The sequence below is a fragment of the Vigna radiata genome, chromosome 6, assembly GCF_000741045.1.
Source record: "Vigna radiata var. radiata cultivar VC1973A chromosome 6, Vradiata_ver6, whole genome shotgun sequence".
Lineage (NCBI taxonomy): Eukaryota > Viridiplantae > Streptophyta > Magnoliopsida > Fabales > Fabaceae > Vigna > Vigna radiata.
In genome coordinates, this window is record NC_028356.1 from 25,750,138 (window position 1) to 25,768,292 (window position 18,155).

General features: G+C 32.1%; 1 protein-coding gene across 1 annotated transcript; it reads right to left on the minus strand.

Annotated features, from left to right (window-relative positions):
* Positions 1-9,395: 9,395 nt before the first annotated feature.
* LOC106763819 (WAT1-related protein At4g08290) lies at positions 9,396-12,592 on the minus strand. The gene is made up of 7 exons (XM_014647974.2): positions 12,322-12,592; positions 12,158-12,220; positions 11,832-11,948; positions 11,507-11,753; positions 10,902-11,060; positions 10,024-10,175; positions 9,396-9,737 (listed from the first exon to the last, which is right to left on the minus strand). The coding sequence occupies exons 1-7, from the start codon at positions 12,528-12,530 to the stop codon at positions 9,587-9,589; spliced, it is 1,098 nt and encodes a 365-aa protein (XP_014503460.1). The 5' UTR covers positions 12,531-12,592; the 3' UTR covers positions 9,396-9,586.
* Positions 12,593-18,155: the final 5,563 nt, after the last annotated feature.

The window sequence follows — 18,155 nt, forward strand, 5'->3', positions numbered from 1 at the left end:
TATTCGCTGTCAAATTGACCAAATCACAATGTCAAGCAAGTAATTTGGTACGTATGCAATTGTTGAAGTTAACATAAATACTCCTCATGAATAATATAAATTGACTTCATATCTGTTGTTTTTCAGGACTTGCGCACCAATTTTGGGAATGCAATCAAGAACAATGCCTTCACAGAGGTTGTGCTTCTTGGGCATAAGGAGGGCATCTGGTGCAAGGTTTTGGTTTCACATACTAGGAATTCAACAAAGTTTGGAAAAGGATGGAGAGAATTTTGCAATGAATATGGCTTGAAGGAAGGAGACGTTCTTGTGTTCGAGGTTCAGCACCATCGCCATGATATTACAATAGAAATGCACATTAATGGATGTATCTGTAACATTAACAACCCAATATCGGTGTGAACTAGACTACAAAACTACTAATTATGTTCAAGTTCTATCATATTTATCTTTTCAATAAAACTTTGTTTATGGTTTCATCGAATGAATGAATGAACTACGTTGAAGTATTCATAATTTTGTCTTATCTCCATCATGTCATCGAAGAACATTATTATGCACCCAAAATTTAAAACACAACAAGGTAACAACTCAAAATTTCAAAAGTGGTCTTCTATGAACAAAAACTTGGCTCCCTGTAGTCACCTTTGTGTCCAAAACACAGATTCAGCTCGCGTAATCGGTTACCAGTATGTTGTAAACGATTACAATAGATTTTTTGGCTACATCAGTTTGTTCATTACATGAAACTAGGTCTTGTTTGGACTGAACAAAGGTTTGTCCTTGCATACCCAACCACTAAAAACCACTCATTAGAACATGTCTCACACCAATAAATCATACCAAATAAGTTCTAAGTGTGGTGTACATCAGACACTTCAAACTTGGTCCTCTGTGAACAAAAAATGGGCTCCCTATGGTCACCTTTGTGTCCAAAACACAGATTCAGCTCGCGTAATCGTTTACCAGTATGTTGTAAACGATTACAACAGCGTTTTTGGCTGCATCAGTTTCTTCATTACATGAAACTAGGTCTTGTTTGGACTGAACAAAGTTTTGTCCTTGCATACCCAACCACTACAAACAACTAATTACAACATCTCTCACACCAATAAATCATACCAAATAAGTTCTAAGTGTGGTGTACATCAGACACTTCAAACGTGGTCCTCTGTGAACAAAAACTTGGCTCCCTGTGGTCACCTTTGTGTCCAAAACACAGATTCAACTCGCGTAATCTTTTACCAGTATGTTGTAAACGATTACAACAGATTTTTTTACTGCATCAGTTTCTTCATTACATGAAACTAGGTCTTGTTTGGACTGAACAAAGTTTTGTCCTTGCATACCCAACCACTACAAACCACTCATTAGAACATCTCTCACACCAATAAATCATACCAAATAAGTTCTAAGTGTGGTGTACATCAGACACTACAAACTTGGTCCTCTGTGAACAAAATTTTGGCTCCCTGTGGTCAACTTTGTGTCCAAAACACAGAATCAGTTCGCGTAATCGTTTACCAGTATGTTGTAAACGATTACCACAAATTTTTTTACTGCATCAGTTTCTCCCTATGTCAAAATACACATATCTTACCTATGTCAAAAATCATTGTTTCATTCATCATTCAAATCCATTAAAGTTTGTTCATTAACAATTCAAACAAAACATCATATACCCTTTATAATAAAGATATCTTAATAAAGCCAACTTCCATGTTTAAAACATTCAACAAAAAACTAACCAAATTACAAAACATTTGTTCATGCTACATAATCTGCCTATTACAATATCTAAAATAAAATTTACAAATATCAGTCATTCTTTATTCTAAGCAATCCAACATAAGGAGTTTGAAGTGCTCTACTCTTGTAACGCCTTCGTGACCCCATCCTGACATATGTCTTCATTGGAGGAGTAATACCACCCGGGGACAACACTCTCGGGGAGATAGACGGTTCTTCACGATGCACACTCTATCCACCATCCTCTGGTCGTCTTCGTCTAGCTTTCTCAAATGCCACCTCTTCCTCCAACACAAGAACCCTCCTTTTAAGTTCTGCAACTAGACTTTGTTGCTGGTGTAAAGTTTGCATAAAACTCTCTCTGCGTTTTCTCTTAAGTAGCTTCTTTGTCGATGCCTTGTCATCTTTCATTTTTTGTCTTGGTTCATCCTTAAAATCACTTTCTTCCTTCAACGTACCAAAATCAATATCACCATCATCATTAACCTGAAATTCATCAATTCAAATCATACTACAAACACTTTTATAATAACAAATATCACTCTAACAACATACCGCATACCAGACCATGTTCCAAACCTCTTTTCACTACGTTGTCTCCCAAATCTATATTCATCCAATGCAATATTCTTGGATTTTTTTCTATAGCACCTTTGGGAGGAATCAAATTCTCACAAAACCATACCTACAAAAAATTTATCATGTTAAGTGTTACTCAAATTAAGAATGTATGCAACAAGACCGAATTCAATTTCAACATTGTAAATGAATAAAAATAACTTACTTGCAACATGTATATACAACCATCCACATAAACGTTCGTTTTGGCATTTCATTTCTTCAAAGCATCCGAAGTTTTGTTCAACCCACTACCAAAAATCGATACACTAAACTTCCCCAACTATATTTAGCCAAATCATTTAAATTATCAACAATTTCAAATAATATGGGAAACACTCTCCCATTACGTTTTGGAATTAATATCTCACAAATCCCAACCAATATGTACAAGCTACAAAAAGGAGAACAAGGAATGGTTTTTACTTTCTTCATCAAACATTTGTAAATCAATTTCAAATATGTTGTTCTATTGCCAATGTATTTCACACAACTAGTTCTTCCCATCTGGGCCTTTAAATCAATATCTTTCCCATTTAAACTCAACCCCAAACCTAAACAAAATTCTTTTTCATTCATAGGCATAAGTTTCTCTGCAATTATAAAACCACCACTTGAATCCACCCATTTAGGCACTAACTCACTCAAGATTTTCCTACCAACTTTAATATTATCAGTCAAATCAAGAAACCACCGAAAAGGAGTGCCCACAATAAGTGACCGGTGCTCCTTTCTCAATCGTTTGTTCAAACTACATATGAACTTTGTGGAAACCGAGTGACGAACCGTCAACTGCATACAAATACCAAAACTTCAAAACCCTACATAAAAAAAACGCACAAAACCCAAACTCCAAATACCAAGCACTAAACACCACAAACCAACCAAAGATTAACGCGCTTACCCAGGTCGAAGAACTCGCCATTTCGCAACACGAACACACCAACAACCAAAAGATGCAATCACCACAACACCCACACCGATAAGGAAGGCCAAGAGGGCAACCACAAGTACCAACGATAGTGAGATGACAAAAACAAAGCCGAAAAAGATTTTGGATGACCGTAAGGGAAGAGAACGAACCTCTCGGAGAAACTCAACAACTGATGAAATAAGGAAGAAAGAGAACTTTTATGTCACATGAATCTGGCCAAGGGCAAACTCGGAAACAAATAATTGAAACCATTTCCTATTAAATGACGTCACTTTTTTGGAATTTAAAAAAAAAAACACTCAATCAGAAACCGACATGTGGCGTTGTCAAAATAGTGTCGAATTTGGAATGTTAAAATATCGGAATCCTTTTTATTTTTAATGAACTTTTTCGAAGTGTTAGATGCTTGGCTGGGTTTAGAAGGTTTGTAAACAAGGTATAACACTTAAGTAATTTTAAGAAGTGTTTAAAAAACTTATAAAACGGAAATAATAAATAAAGCTTATTTTTAGATTGTTTATCCGTGTATTTCTAAGATTTTTTTTTCTATCTTTAATAGACAAAAATATCCTTCAATAAAATTAAAAAAAAAAGAAATTCAAAATCCTATTTTCACCTGACTTAAAATATGTTAAAAAATGTAAGAGATTTATAATTATTTTTTGGCCTTTTTAATTTTTTTTAAATTTATTTTTTTTTTGCATTTTTTTAATTGTTTTAAATATTTTTTTATTTGTTTTAGTTTAATAAGATATATTTTAAAACATTAGAATATTAACATATTAAAATCATTTTAAAATATTAAATTAAATTAAATATTTATTAATTTTTAAATTGAAAAACGAAATATAAAAGAATATATTCAATGGATTTCGAAAGGTTAATATATGATTGAAGATCTTCAACAGGTTTATTAAATTAAATTAAATATTAAAATATGTATTCATTAAAATATTAAATTAAATTAAATATTTATTAATTTTTAAATTGAAAAACAAAATATAAAAGAATATGTTAAATGAATTTTGAATTTCATTAACATATATATATATATATATTGATTGTCTTCAACAGATTTTAAAATTTGTTGAAACCTTTTAAAAATTCTTTAAAATATATTTAAATCTTAAACGAATTTCAAAATTCGTTCAAAGATTTTTAAGCTTGGATAGATTTTGAAATCCTTTAAAAATTTGAAAAAATTTTGAAATTAGTCCAAGTCTTCACAATGGATTTTGAAATCCGTTGAAGCTTTCAATGAGTTTCGAAATCGATCACAAAAAATGGAGATGTAGGGTTTTTTGAAATGTCGAGAGGGAAAAATTTAAGAAAAATACTTTAAGTTAAATTCCTTTTTATAGAGGATAGTTTTGGGATTTTAAAAAAAATTGGAGGTACAGGGAGAAATGGTTGGAGGTGCAGGGAGAAACTTCCATATTTTTATACTGGTTCGCTCTAAACTTAGTTACGCCACTCATAGTTTTCAACTTATTCAACTGGTTAGACGAGTTTCACCACTTTTACTACTCCAATTGACTACTACTAACAAATGTTTTAATTCACTTTTAAATTTAAAAACAACAAAGTGTGTTCGAAATACAAGTACAGAAGATTGTTCTCGTTGAGAGAATATGAATGCAATATAATGAAGTTATGAAAACTTGTAAAGAAAACTTTTCTTTTCCAAAGATAAAGACTAGACTACGTTTGTAACAACTAGGGATGACAACGGGTCGGGTCAGGCACTGATAGTACCTACCCGCAACCCGACCCGACCAAAAAAAAATCCACCCGTTACCCCGATCCGCTACCCGCACAGATACCTACTTAAAAAATATCCGCAGATATTTTAAAACCGCGGATACCCGCGGGTACCCGCAAATATTTAAAAAAAATATATTTTCATAAATTATTAAAATAAAATTTAAATAGAATTACAAAAAATATATAAAATATAATATAAATTAAAATTTAATTTTTGTTTCTATTGAATTGGTCCGAGGGTCGGTCGTCCGTATTTGCTTTGTTCTCTTTTGATCTTCAATCCTTCCTGAGAATGTCATCCACTCTGATGGGTTGTTGACTTGCAGAAGACATTCTGACGCTCAAGTCAGATATGTCTCATAAAGAAGTTTATAATTTATTAGGATATAATAGGATGATTGTACCTAGACATCAATTGTATTTATAGGCCTGTGACAGGCAAGTCCATTTATTAACCATTAATGCAGTATATTTTTAGGCAATCAAACCCAATAATCAATAATGAATACTGTATATTTTGTAGAGCATAAGACAATCTAACCTATTAATACCTGTTAATTGTCCAAAAATGACAATTAATTTCGATCATTATACTTCATATAATACAATTTTAATTAAATTTAACCTTGTATAATATAAATTAATGTTAATTTTAATTAAATTTAACTTAATAAAATATAAATTAAATTTTTATTTTTATTTTTTGCGAGTATCGGATATCCGTTGTTATGAATAATATAATACTCGCACCCGACCCGTTTATAAGCGGGTATTAAAATACCTGCAAGTTTCGGGTAGTAAATATCTGCGGGTATCAACTATCCGTCGCGGATTTTATCCGCGGATATCTGCGGGCACAAATTTTTTTGCCATCTCTAGTAACAACCCTTTCAAGGCATCACAAGTGATTCATAAAATATCCATTTAGTTTCCAGAAATATATCCTCTAATGGAACCAAAGAAGTTTTATTTCAAATTAACATAAGTATTGACTAAAATTTAGTTATTACAAATTTTGAATAACATTGTCTAAATATAGTTTAAAATAAATGTCCCAAGGACTTTCACCATATGTCTTTTCATTATATTCATGTCCAACTTCATTTATAACATCAACAATTTTCAAAGTTCAACTACAGCCAGCTCAGAGGTCTAAAAGATGCATGCTTATGGTAATGAAAATCTCTTTGAGTCTAGTTTCCAAAAAATAAAAGAAGTATCTCATTTGGAGCTCTGTGGCGAAATTTATGGGTAAAACAGTCAGTTAAGGTCAGAGTTGAAAAAATGATGTCTTGAACGAGTTTTGGGCTTGTTTCTTGAGTTGGGCTTGCATGAGACGTGCTCCAACTTATTTTTGGCTTGCTTAAGCCTTAAGATACTTGGAGAAAGGCTCCCTTGCATGAGATTTTATGAAGGAAAAACAAGATGTGATTAGATGAAAAAGAGGAAAGAGGCAAGAGGCTCCCATTCATTCCCCCTTAGGCAAAAAAGGCAAAAAAGCTTTTAGGCTATTTTCCAATGCATGTACTTTAGCACTGTACTTTAGCACTTTCCTTCTACTATAAAAGGAGAAACACCCTTCTTGTATTTGTTTAGAATTTAAATTATGTTAGAGAAACTTTGACAAAATTGCAAGTCTCCTTTCTTAGTTCTCATTGGAGTTGTCTTCTATTCTAGTTTTCTTCTTCCTTTCCCTTTAAGATTGACCCAACCTTCTTCAAGGAAACCTCACTAAATCGCAACCTTCAAGCATTTTTAATATCTTACAGATTGCTTCCACTACACCATCTCATATCCATGGAGCAACATCAACAAAGTTGAGGGAGCATCTCCATCAAGACAACCTGCTGCCAATTACACAGTTAGAGGAGGTCCATTGAAGCACCAACCATCTACTTTCGATAGTGTCGACGAGGCCGTTGCCCAACTCACCCAGGAAATACAAGCTTGTGACTAGGCTTTTGATGATTGATAACGATTGAAAAACAGTTATTTTCATGTGTCATTTTAGACCAAATTACACCCTTTAAGACTTAGAATGAGCTTATAATCAAGTAAAACCCAATAAATGAGTCAGTCGAGAGTCAAAAGCTTTTTTTAGCAATATTATGCTTGTTTTGCATTGTTTTGAAGCTATTTTGATGAAAGTGAAGATGGGGACTGAAGATGGAGGTCTTAGACTCAAGACAGAGGAAGAAAACTGAAGAAAAGAAGGGTCTAGGAACCGCTTGGCGGCAAAATTCATCGCTGGGCGGTCTAGTGCGAGGAGGAGGCACCTAGCGTGGACGCTGGGCGGATTTGCGATAAGAGGCAAACCGCCGGGCGGTGGCCCCCTGCCGTTGGGCGGTGGCGTGATTAGGGGCAAACCGCTGGACGACATAAGTGTGTTGCCGGGCAGTTGTCCGCTGGGCCTGGGCTTGTTTTCTGTGATGCTCCTCATTCTCATTCTTTTGACAGAAGAGGGTGGCCAGACCTAATTTTCACTCTCTGGAGAGGATCTCTTGGATGCTTAGGCTCCTTTTCATCTTATCTAGGGTTTGCTTTTCCATTCTTCCATTATTTTCATCTAGGTTCACCATGACAATGGTGAACTAAACCCTTTTGTTGTTGGGGGAAACAATGTANCATTCTTCCATTATTTTCATCTAGGTTCACCATGACAATGGTGAACTAAACCCTTTTGTTGTTGGGGGAAACAATGTAATCTTTTGAAACTCTCTTTTATTGNANCNCNTNTTTNTTTNTATGATTCTTCATATGCTTTGATTATCAATTGTTGGGTTCTCATCTACGCTTAAAGCTTTTATCGTTTAAGTCATTCGATAACTGTTGTTTGTCTTTATTGATACAGGAACGTACAGTACTGTCATGAACTGGTGAGAAATTCCTTGATTAAGCAATACCAACCTAAGGATGGGGGGTAGGATGATCAATTGTTTTTGCTTCTATTCGGTAATGCATTGCTAATTGCTAGGGGAGGCTAGCAATTAGATAAGGCCGGTAATTGGTAAGAGGCTCTTTTCGCCGAGGGATCGGGTTAAGGGTAGGCCAAGAAAGTTTGCATAACAATTAGATAATCAAGCACATTAAACAAGAGGAGTAGATAAGAGGGAGTGAATAAGATGAAATTGTCAACCCCCAACAACTCCATTCATCCACAGTCTTTTTCGTCAATTGAATCAAATACATTGCATGTTTATTTTCTGTCTTTACATTCACAACAATTAATTTTTCTCTACAAGTCATACGATTTTGATTCACACGAACGATAAGGCCTTTCGAGTCTCTTGGGAAGAACGATAGTAGGCTTTACCGATTATATTACTTGAACGATAAGGTATACTTGCCAGTGACTCAACAATGATCTGAGACAACAATTTGTGAATCTCCAAAATCAGGTCATGAGGTTCTTTCTCCCAAACAAACATCCCCACAATAACGCTCTTCAATCCAACCCACCTTAGTCCAGTCACCTTCACAACAATAGCAAAAAGATCATGAAGAAGAAGAAAATGATTTGGATGAATATGATAGTTATTATGATTTTTGTTAGTGTATAAACATTTACTTTTCAAACTTTTATGTTTATATTAATGACACTATAAACATGTTTTTAATGCCATGAATTTCATTTTTAATGCGTTGTTTGGATTGTTTGTATTTTCTTGATTGTATGAATTTTTTGATTTATTTGAAAATTGTTTTATGTCCCACTTCATTGTTATTGAATCGATAGATATTATTGACAAATATATTCATTGATAATACATAACATTACATTACATCATTTATTTATTGATGGATAATGATCGACAATCTATCCATAATTATTTTAGACAAAAATATTATCAACAAATTTTTATTTATCAAAAAAATTTACATTATCACAGATTTTTACTTTTTCCAAAAATATACCTTTCCATTCAGTTTCTTGTATGGTTGATTATTAATTATTTTATGACAAATAAATTATAAAAACAGTCTTGTATATAAAACTATCACCCCTTTAAAATTTATTGTCTTTTTGAAGTGATATGTAAGGAGAATGTGGATGCGACAATATTGAATCACGTGGTTCCTTTTTTAACTTTGGGGAAAGTTGGAATAAAACAATTGTTGATGCATTATTGCGTTTTTATTGATCTCTGTCTTGTAAATGGAAATCAGATCTAGCATTCCATATTCTTTTATAATGGATCGGATCAGAACTAGTTGGTCAAAAAGGAATAAGATGAAAGGTATCATTAAATCTTGATATATGTGAAAATTTCTAAGAGTTAACTTAAAAAAAACTAGTTTATCTAACTATAGAGCAAAGAAGACGGTTGAATTGCAGATTAACTCAGAATTGAAACTTTAGGTGATAGCAAAACATTTCTAACAATTAGTATATTAAACATTTAACAGAGTGGTGTTTCTTGAACTTAACATGGCTATATATAGTGCCCACACAAGCACCACAAATCACTATATCATTTCTGCCACTGGAACTAGCTTTATGCAATTTTCTCTTTTTCTCTTTCATTTGTTATTTGCTGAGGTAATTGGGAGCTGCATTCTTTCTGTTTCTTTTGTTCTTGCTGGTGATGATGAAGCTTCATCTCCATAATCTTTGCCTTTACCCCACACCACAGAGTAAAGACCCACTGCGATAATCATGCCTCCAATGATACTGAAATCAATGTTGAAATACACTGATAAATGTAGGAAGTGGATAGAAAATAATATATTTGATTATAGTTTACCTTATTTAGTTTTTGTTTAATTGATTCTATCTTAAATAATTGATATATTCTTTGCTTAATTATGATTATGTACATTTTATATATTGTATGCTGATTATTTTTTCAAGATCAATAAAACACATTTGTTACAATTCTTACAAAAGCAGAAAAAGAAAAGAATGGATTACAGAAGCAGAAGTATGGGCCAGGCCCAAATGAAAAATATGAAGATACCTTCCGAGGTAGAGGTGTTCTCCAAGGAGAAGGGAGCCCAAAGCAGTAACAATGATCATGCAAAGAGGATTGAAGGATGTTACAAATACTGGACCTCTGCTCTGCATTACCAACCCCTGTATATAATATGCTATTCCTGAACTCATTATTCCCTGTAATAAATTATAAAAAAAAACCTCATTATTCCCTGTAATTTTGATATTTGTTAGTTTGACATAAGAAACATTAAAGATTTTTCATTCCAAGTTCAAATACCAACATATTTGGGTTGAAACAAATTTCCTATTTTATAGATAATTATCGAAACTGATATTATTAATACTTTCTAATAAAAATAAAAAATAAAAAATAAAATAGTATGGTGATAATAATTTATAAAAATTAAAAATAAAAATACTTTCTATACATTCAAAATTGGTTCCAAAATTTTGCTATCTTAGTTCTTTCAACTTCTGTTGGATGATCTGTATATGTATAAAAAACTGTTATGACACTTTATTAATATTAAAAACTTGTTTATCTATGACTGGTTTCTTTTATAAAGAATACTTTATGTGGTTACATGCAAATGCAACCCTGCAAAGAAAAAGGAGAAAAGAAAAGGTGTCCCAATTACCTTTACTATTTGACACTGTGGAAACAATGATTTCATAAACAATATTTATTTAAAAAAGTCGTTAAATTAAAAATAGGACCATTTCAACAAGTCCAAAATATAGAAGCTACGTTTGCCCATGCATTATTCAGAATATTCAACTACGTTAAAAGAAAAAATTGCTTTTTGAGAACAAAAATACTTCAAAACTGTGTTAAATTTAATCAGATAATTTATAAAGTTAAGGTGAAATTTGAATAAAGTTAAGGATTGTGGAACAAACAGTGTATAGAGGGCCATAGAGGGTGTAGTCGAAACCGATAGCCCATGCACGAGGGTTGCGATCTGCAATCACAGCAACCACAGCACTTTGCAATGCACCTCCCAAGCATATCAACGATGACAGTGACAGTTCCGCAGGGTACCTTTTCACCGTTATGGACTGCACAATCACATTTTTCTTTTTCATTATAGAGCAAAACAAAACTCTCCAATCAGATGCATAATAGCTTTTGTTAATATACCTTTTTTATGATTTGGTTAGTATTAGAAAAGTAATTTTAAACCTAATTCAACCTCGTAAAAACTAATTTATAAAATGAAGTTTGCATTCACTTTCAACACATCTCTTTCATACATTTCACGCCGAGATATAGATATTGTCAGACACGGATGAAATAGAAATGTTTAAAAAACAAGAAATGTCTTTAATTAGGATAGACTTTAATCATGACTCTGATGTGGTTTTTAAGTCTAATTCAACCCTGCAAAACCGGCTTATAAAGTTAGGTTTACAACCATTTATATGTTATAATTTAGTCTTATTTCTAGTAAACGTGGGACTTCCAACTTAGTAACATAGTTTATGCATCTATTAAGGTAGTTTACCTGCAATATGTAGAAGGAAGACCAAGCGAGACAACCCAGGCAAATGAAGAGAGTTCCTGAGACCCAGTGAGAGTGATTATTCTGAGAGGAGTTGCTTCCACTTTGTTGGTGAGTTGTGTTTGAGTGATGAAATAGGTCAAATTGAGGGCCTTTGTATAGTGTCATTAACAAAGCCCCAGCAAATGTGACCAAGGTTCCCACCACTTTCGCCTGGCTACGTAGTTCCCTCATGTTTACCCGCTCTAACCTTATACAACGCAAAATAGTATTCTAGTTTCAATGAACAAGCAAAGAAAAATAACGTTGAAATGAGTAAAATATTCACCTGAGAAATAGTGCAAGCACAAAGGTTACAGAGGGTACGGCATTCATTACAGCAGATGCAAAGGAAGCAGAAGTGTATTGCATCCCCAAGAAAGTAAAACCTTGGTCAACCACTGGCCTACAACATAAAACATGTAGAAAAAGTCATCAACATGCACACAGATGTTTGTCCTTGTCTAGATTTAGTCATGTGAACGTTTAACGTTGCTTCTTGGTTTTAACTACTTCTTTACAAAGTAATTATTCTTTAGTTCATGCTGTGTTCGAATTTGTCAAGCATATGTTACATGTTATGAATACACTAACGGATAAGTTTAGGGTGATTACTCAAGAAATCCAAGTACTAGTATCTGCAGGAACACAGTCCATGTCATCTTTGGCCTAACTTTCCTGCAAGAAATTGAGTAAAATTGTTAGTTAAACTAGGTAACTCCACATTAAAGAATATAAATTAAGAGATTAAAAAGAAGCAGAAGGTGAGAAAGTAAGACCTTTCAAATATCAAGGCAAAGGGAGCAAGGGCCAATGCAGCAATGGCATTGCGATACACAATGAACACAAAACGACTCATTCCATGGTTGAGACTTGCCATGGTGAAGAGGTATGTCCCTGCCATCCCAAATTGCAACCCCACAGTTAACACATATGGCTTGGCCTTATTAACCATGTTGCCAACCTTGGCTCCACATAACTCTTCCATGGTTTTGCAAACCTTGCTATATTTGTTAAAAAGGGTTGGCAGGGTTAGTTGCTATTATGTGCATGAAATGGTCTTCCTTATATAACACCATCACTAATGATTAAGACAAAACAATTAAAACCCACTACGCATAGCATGTAGATAAGTGTCGTAAACCACTGTTTAACGTTTTCCTTTAATTTAGATCATCCCATCCAATTTCTCACGTAAAGTTCCACCCACCAACTAAAAGGAAAAGCTCTATTATTTAGTGGAACGTATACCCTTAGACTCGCTTGCTTCATCACCAACTTGATCAATTATAATGAGTCAGAACACACTTCAGCAACAGTGTAGTTTTACACCCACAGTTTTTTTCTTTTCTCTGGCTTGTGTTACTACCATTTAATCATTGTCTGATCAAACATATATATTAGCGTTTTCGATTTTTTATCTTGCTCTGGTACCAACTAGAAAGTGATGAATAGTTCAATACGTTACATTAGTTAATTAATATATGTAGAAATAGTGAAAAATAAAGTTCTAAAAGAATTAATATCTAGGTGAAAGTTCCTGATACTGTTTGTCCTTCTAGAGAAGTAAGCAGTGATTAACCCTCCAGTTATTTGAAAAATATTTAGTGCATAAACTGGCAAAACTCAAGATTAAAGCTGTGGATTCAAGTTGTCTCTGGCAGTATCCAATCGATAAACAATTAATCTATGGGTTCCATTAATGAGTGGAAACATCCTTCGTAACCACGTATGATTCTCGCATCATAAAAGGGTTCGGTTTCTTATGGTCATTATTTGATTGGAAACATTTTCATGTTTAAAATTGCTGTGTGCAGATTGCTGGATCTTGTAGAGTTTTTGACACCATCCTCCAATGTGTATGGACAAATAATCATATATATAACTTGTTTTCGTCAGTATTTTTAAGAGAGTAAGCATTAGTATTTGGAAAATCATATTTTGTCACCAATTTTTGACATAATTTTGACATTGTACACGTGTCAAATTGTGATGGAACAATTTCAAATTAAAAAAAGTTGAGATAAGGGCATATTTGGAAGAGAAAAACCAAAGTTTTTTTTTTAATTTGAAATCGTCCAATCATATTTTAACACGTGTGCAATATCAAAATGGTATAAAAAAATTGATGTCAAAATATATTTTCCTTAGTATTTTGAGAATAATATTAAACGTGTTTATTTTGCTCAAAGGTGTTTTCAAAATATGCAAAATAACTTATTGGTTAATATTTTCACTTTTTAGATGATAGCATGTCAGGGAATTAAATAGAAAAGAAAAAAGTACATTTAAGAGACCACCGATTCACGAAGAAAAGAAATGTGTAGATGATGAAAAATTATTGTTTAATACAACAGAAATATTAAAGCAAAAAACTAAAGTAATTGAATTAACAAATCAGTCAACTAAATCAAAAGATAATGTGTAGATGATGTAAACTTTCAAACAGTGGACCACTAAAATTAGAAAACAGAAAGCATAATGAAATATAGAAGATAGAGCTAATTACTATTCTGTAATGGATTTAAAAAAACAATTAAGATCAAATCAGGGAAGACAATTAAGAAATGAATTTGTAAAAACAAGAATCTAAAAAAGAAAATGGATTAAACAAGATAAACAAGAGTCCTTGAAATATATATAAATTAACGACAAAAATAGAAATACAATGTTGAAGGAAGGAATTAATTGACATATTTTTAATTTCCAACAAGTTTTCTTGGATGTCTCGACAAAGAGAATGAAAGCCAAGGAAGCAAGAATACAACCTTGGTAGACTTAGTTACGTTCATCTATGATATGACGAGTTGTATTACATGAGGATATTATTGACAATTCAAAAGGATTGTATTGATCTTGATAACATAAAGATATTTAATAGAGAAACTTATCTGGTATAGACTTGCTATGCTCTGAGACAGTAGATGATAGAGAATTAATTGATGCAATAAAAGAAGCAATTGCTTCTAGAAATGAACTTAGAAAATTATTTGTTACGTTATTAGTAATGAATACAATATCCACACTAGACGTAATTTGGAATTCTATTTAGAATTTATAATCAGATGGAGATGGAGTTCTATAAAAAAAAAAGGAGTTCAATTTTTCAAGTACTGTATTTATTCGCATATCAAATTTAATCATATCCTTGGATGTTCATATCATTCAATATTTTTTTTCAAGCTCGGCGAATTGAAGATGTTGGATTACATGTGTTGTACAAGTTAAAGAATTATTGATGTCAAATGACAGATCCTTAAAATGTTATGTTTTTCTAGCTTGATCTTTCATAATCCATATTCATCTGAAATAGATTTGTCATTGATGAGGTGGACTATAATATGGCAAAGGAACATGCATCACTATTACAATGTGGAGAACATTCTCAACTATTATTAGATCAAGAGGAATGATAATTTTGAATAGGAAAATGATATTTTAACATCAATTTTTGATACCATTTTGACACTGCACACGTGTCAAAATGTGATTGGACGATTTCAAATTGAAAAAAGCTAAGACAAGGATATATTTTGGCGCCAAAATGTTCTTACAAGACCAAATATACCTTGCAAATATATCTTCTTAGTCTTCGTGTACACTCTAAGCTACCTGATGGAGGACCATCTAGACCACTTACAAGAACCATGGTCAAGAGGATGGAAGAGGAAGAGGGAGCTTCAAGGACTCTAGTTTACTAAAGGATCAACTATTAACCTCTTATTTTCTCTTAAACAATATTGTAAATTTGTAATATAACTTCATTTTAGGCCTTGTATTTTGCCAAGAACCTTGTTTAGTCTTTTTTTAGAAGCTTGATGCTCTTAAAAGTGCATCATTAGGGCCTTAAATCATGATTAATGCCTAAGTGGGCTTGGATTAGCCCTTGAAAAAGCCTTTGCACATAAAGGAAGATGCTTGATTGCTCCATTTGAAGAAGGAGGCTCTCATGCAATGTACTTGGCGATTAGTTGAAAGGAAGGCTCTCATTCTTCCCTCCTTGCCAAGTGAAGCTTCTAAGTCCCTTTTAGATTCAAAGCACTTTGCTCTCTCCTTCACCTATAAAAAGAGAGATATACTTCTTCTAATCTTTAGAACTTGAATGTATATAGAGAAACTTTGCCAAATTTGCAAGCCTCTATTATTAGTTCTCATTAGTAGTCCCTATTTTAGATTTTTTCTTCCTTTTCCTTCAAGGTTGGCCCAACCTACTTCAAGGAATTTCACCAAACCCCAACCTCAAGCCACTCCTTCATCTATTCTTCATGCTTTTGCATGTCATCCCATCTCCATGGAGCTTCATCAACAATTTTGAAAGGAGCTTCTCCAACACTACCACTTCACACCTTCAAGTTAGGATGTTTTAGATACTCGACTCTCTAAAGTAAAAAAGAGATTGTATCTACAAAAGACACTTTGACGCTCAAATCAGCAAATGTGTAACATATTATTAAATATAGTAAAAATTGAACATAATTAATTTATCTCGTTTGTTATTTATGTCTTATTTATGATTTTTTACCTAAATAGACCTAGTTCATGTGACATAATTATCTTGATTAATTATGTCTAACAACCTACTAATATGCTTTAGTCTTTACATTAACTTTCGTTAATGTTAAAGAAATTATTGATATGATGTCGCTATATCCTGATACACTTAGGCCAACTACATCTGAATCCAAGTGGCCGAGATGTACCCGATTCTATACTAGTCCTCTATACTTAACATGCCATGTTCAAGTCTCTAAACTGCTGCCACGATACCTATTTCGGTTTGGCGAGTTAATGCAGAAAAAAAAAGTTATATTGCTTTAGTTATCTCACCTACACGTATAAAATCTCTATTAGTGATAATATCATCTTTTTAACTTTTTTTTTACGCTGTTATTTTCTTAATTGTTTATTGACTTGGGCAGACGTCATATAATTATTAATATTTGGATCTTCTTTAGATGTTTGGTCAATTTCATTAAAAGTCTACCCTCTTCATCAGATCAACGACTCAGCCTCCAAAACCTCGAGGTCTTACTTAATAACTTGTTAAAAAATATCTAAATTATAATAATTATAGTAACACATATATATATATATATATATATATATATATATATATATATATATATATATATATATATATATATATATATATATATATATATATATATATANTATATATATATATATATATATATATATATATATATATATATATATATATATATATATATATATATATATATATATATATATATAGACACACACACTAAATAAGTTAATTATTTTTGTATTTTTATAATCGGGGTCAGACTATAAAATAATGAGTCCAAAACTCATATTTTAAACTAAATACTAATCTAAATTTAATCAATTTTAAATAGGATATTTTGATTTCAGTAATTAAAATTAATATAATTATTAGTTAAAGGGAGAAAGGGAATGTAGTCATACAGTATATTCTAAAGGTAATGCCCATTACATAGCTCAATATTTAAGATCAGACAGCTAAACATAGAGAAAAGCAGAAACATGACAAAATGATCAAATCAGAGAAAAGAAAAGAAAAAGAAAAGGGACAATTAAAAATAATGGGAAGAACATCGTGAAGAATACGAAGAGTTCCCATTCCATATAAACAACAACGCAAATAGGAGCCAGATTCCCATACGAACGTAATAGTGATATTCTATCTTGTTGGAAAATGAATACAACATCACTAATGTGTTGCATTATTGTGGTCCATACATATGGTCAAGGAAATTCAATTAATTTATTCATTCATTCTTTTCAGCTTCTTAAAAACTTCTTCTTTTCTTTTAATATTTATTTTTCAATAATGATATTTTAACAACATTTTTTGACAACTTTTTTTACAATGGGACACGTGTCATTATTTTATTGGTCTATTTGAATTTATGTTTAAAAAATATTTAAAACGGACCAATGATAAATTACCACGTATGCATTGTCAAAAAATTATTAAAAAAATATTGTTAAAAGAAGTTTTTTCTTTTTTTTTTCCCTTTTCAGTGACACAAAAGAAACCCTCCAACAAATCTTTGGGGTCTCTATACTTGCAACTACAAGAGTTTCCACTCCAGGAATAGTGGACAAGTAAAAGAAGCAATCCAATTTTAATAAATAGAAAAAAAAAACAATTGTAAGAGTAACTACAAATTTAATATAGGTTAATTCATTAACTGAATTACAATCAATTCACTCTGAAAAACTCAAATATTAATTTTAAATGTTTTTTAAGTATTTGATGACGTAATATCTATTATATTTTCTATATTCCTGAGAGACAGGACTTTAGCCTAGTCCATTTATTTATTTTTCCATTATTTACAGTTAACTACTCAATTCACAATATACTTCACGAGTAAATTCCTATTTTATTCAACTTTCATTATATTTTTCATTATTTAATAATTTTATAATCATAATATTTAGGGTTTCGGTTTATTCATGTTAAAGATTAGAAACAACGAAATTTTCAATCCCAATCAAACTGATCAAAGCTAACTAGTTTAGATAAAAATATTCCATAACAATCGGAAAAGAGCTGTACCATCCAGAAAAAGTTGACGCAAAAACGCTGAAATATCTATCT

Coding starts and splice junctions, on each gene's coding strand:
- LOC106763819 (XM_014647974.2), bottom strand. CDS start 12,530: ATGGAAGAGTTATGTGGAGCCAAGGTTGGCAACATGGTTAATAAGGCC. Junction 11,949..12,157: donor CTAGTACTTGGATTTCTTGA/GTAATCACCCTA, acceptor TTTATGTTGTAG/GCCAGTGGTTGACCAAGGTT. Junction 11,754..11,831: donor GTGCTTGCACTATTTCTCAG/GTGAATATTTTA, acceptor GCGTTGTATAAG/GTTAGAGCGGGTAAACATGA.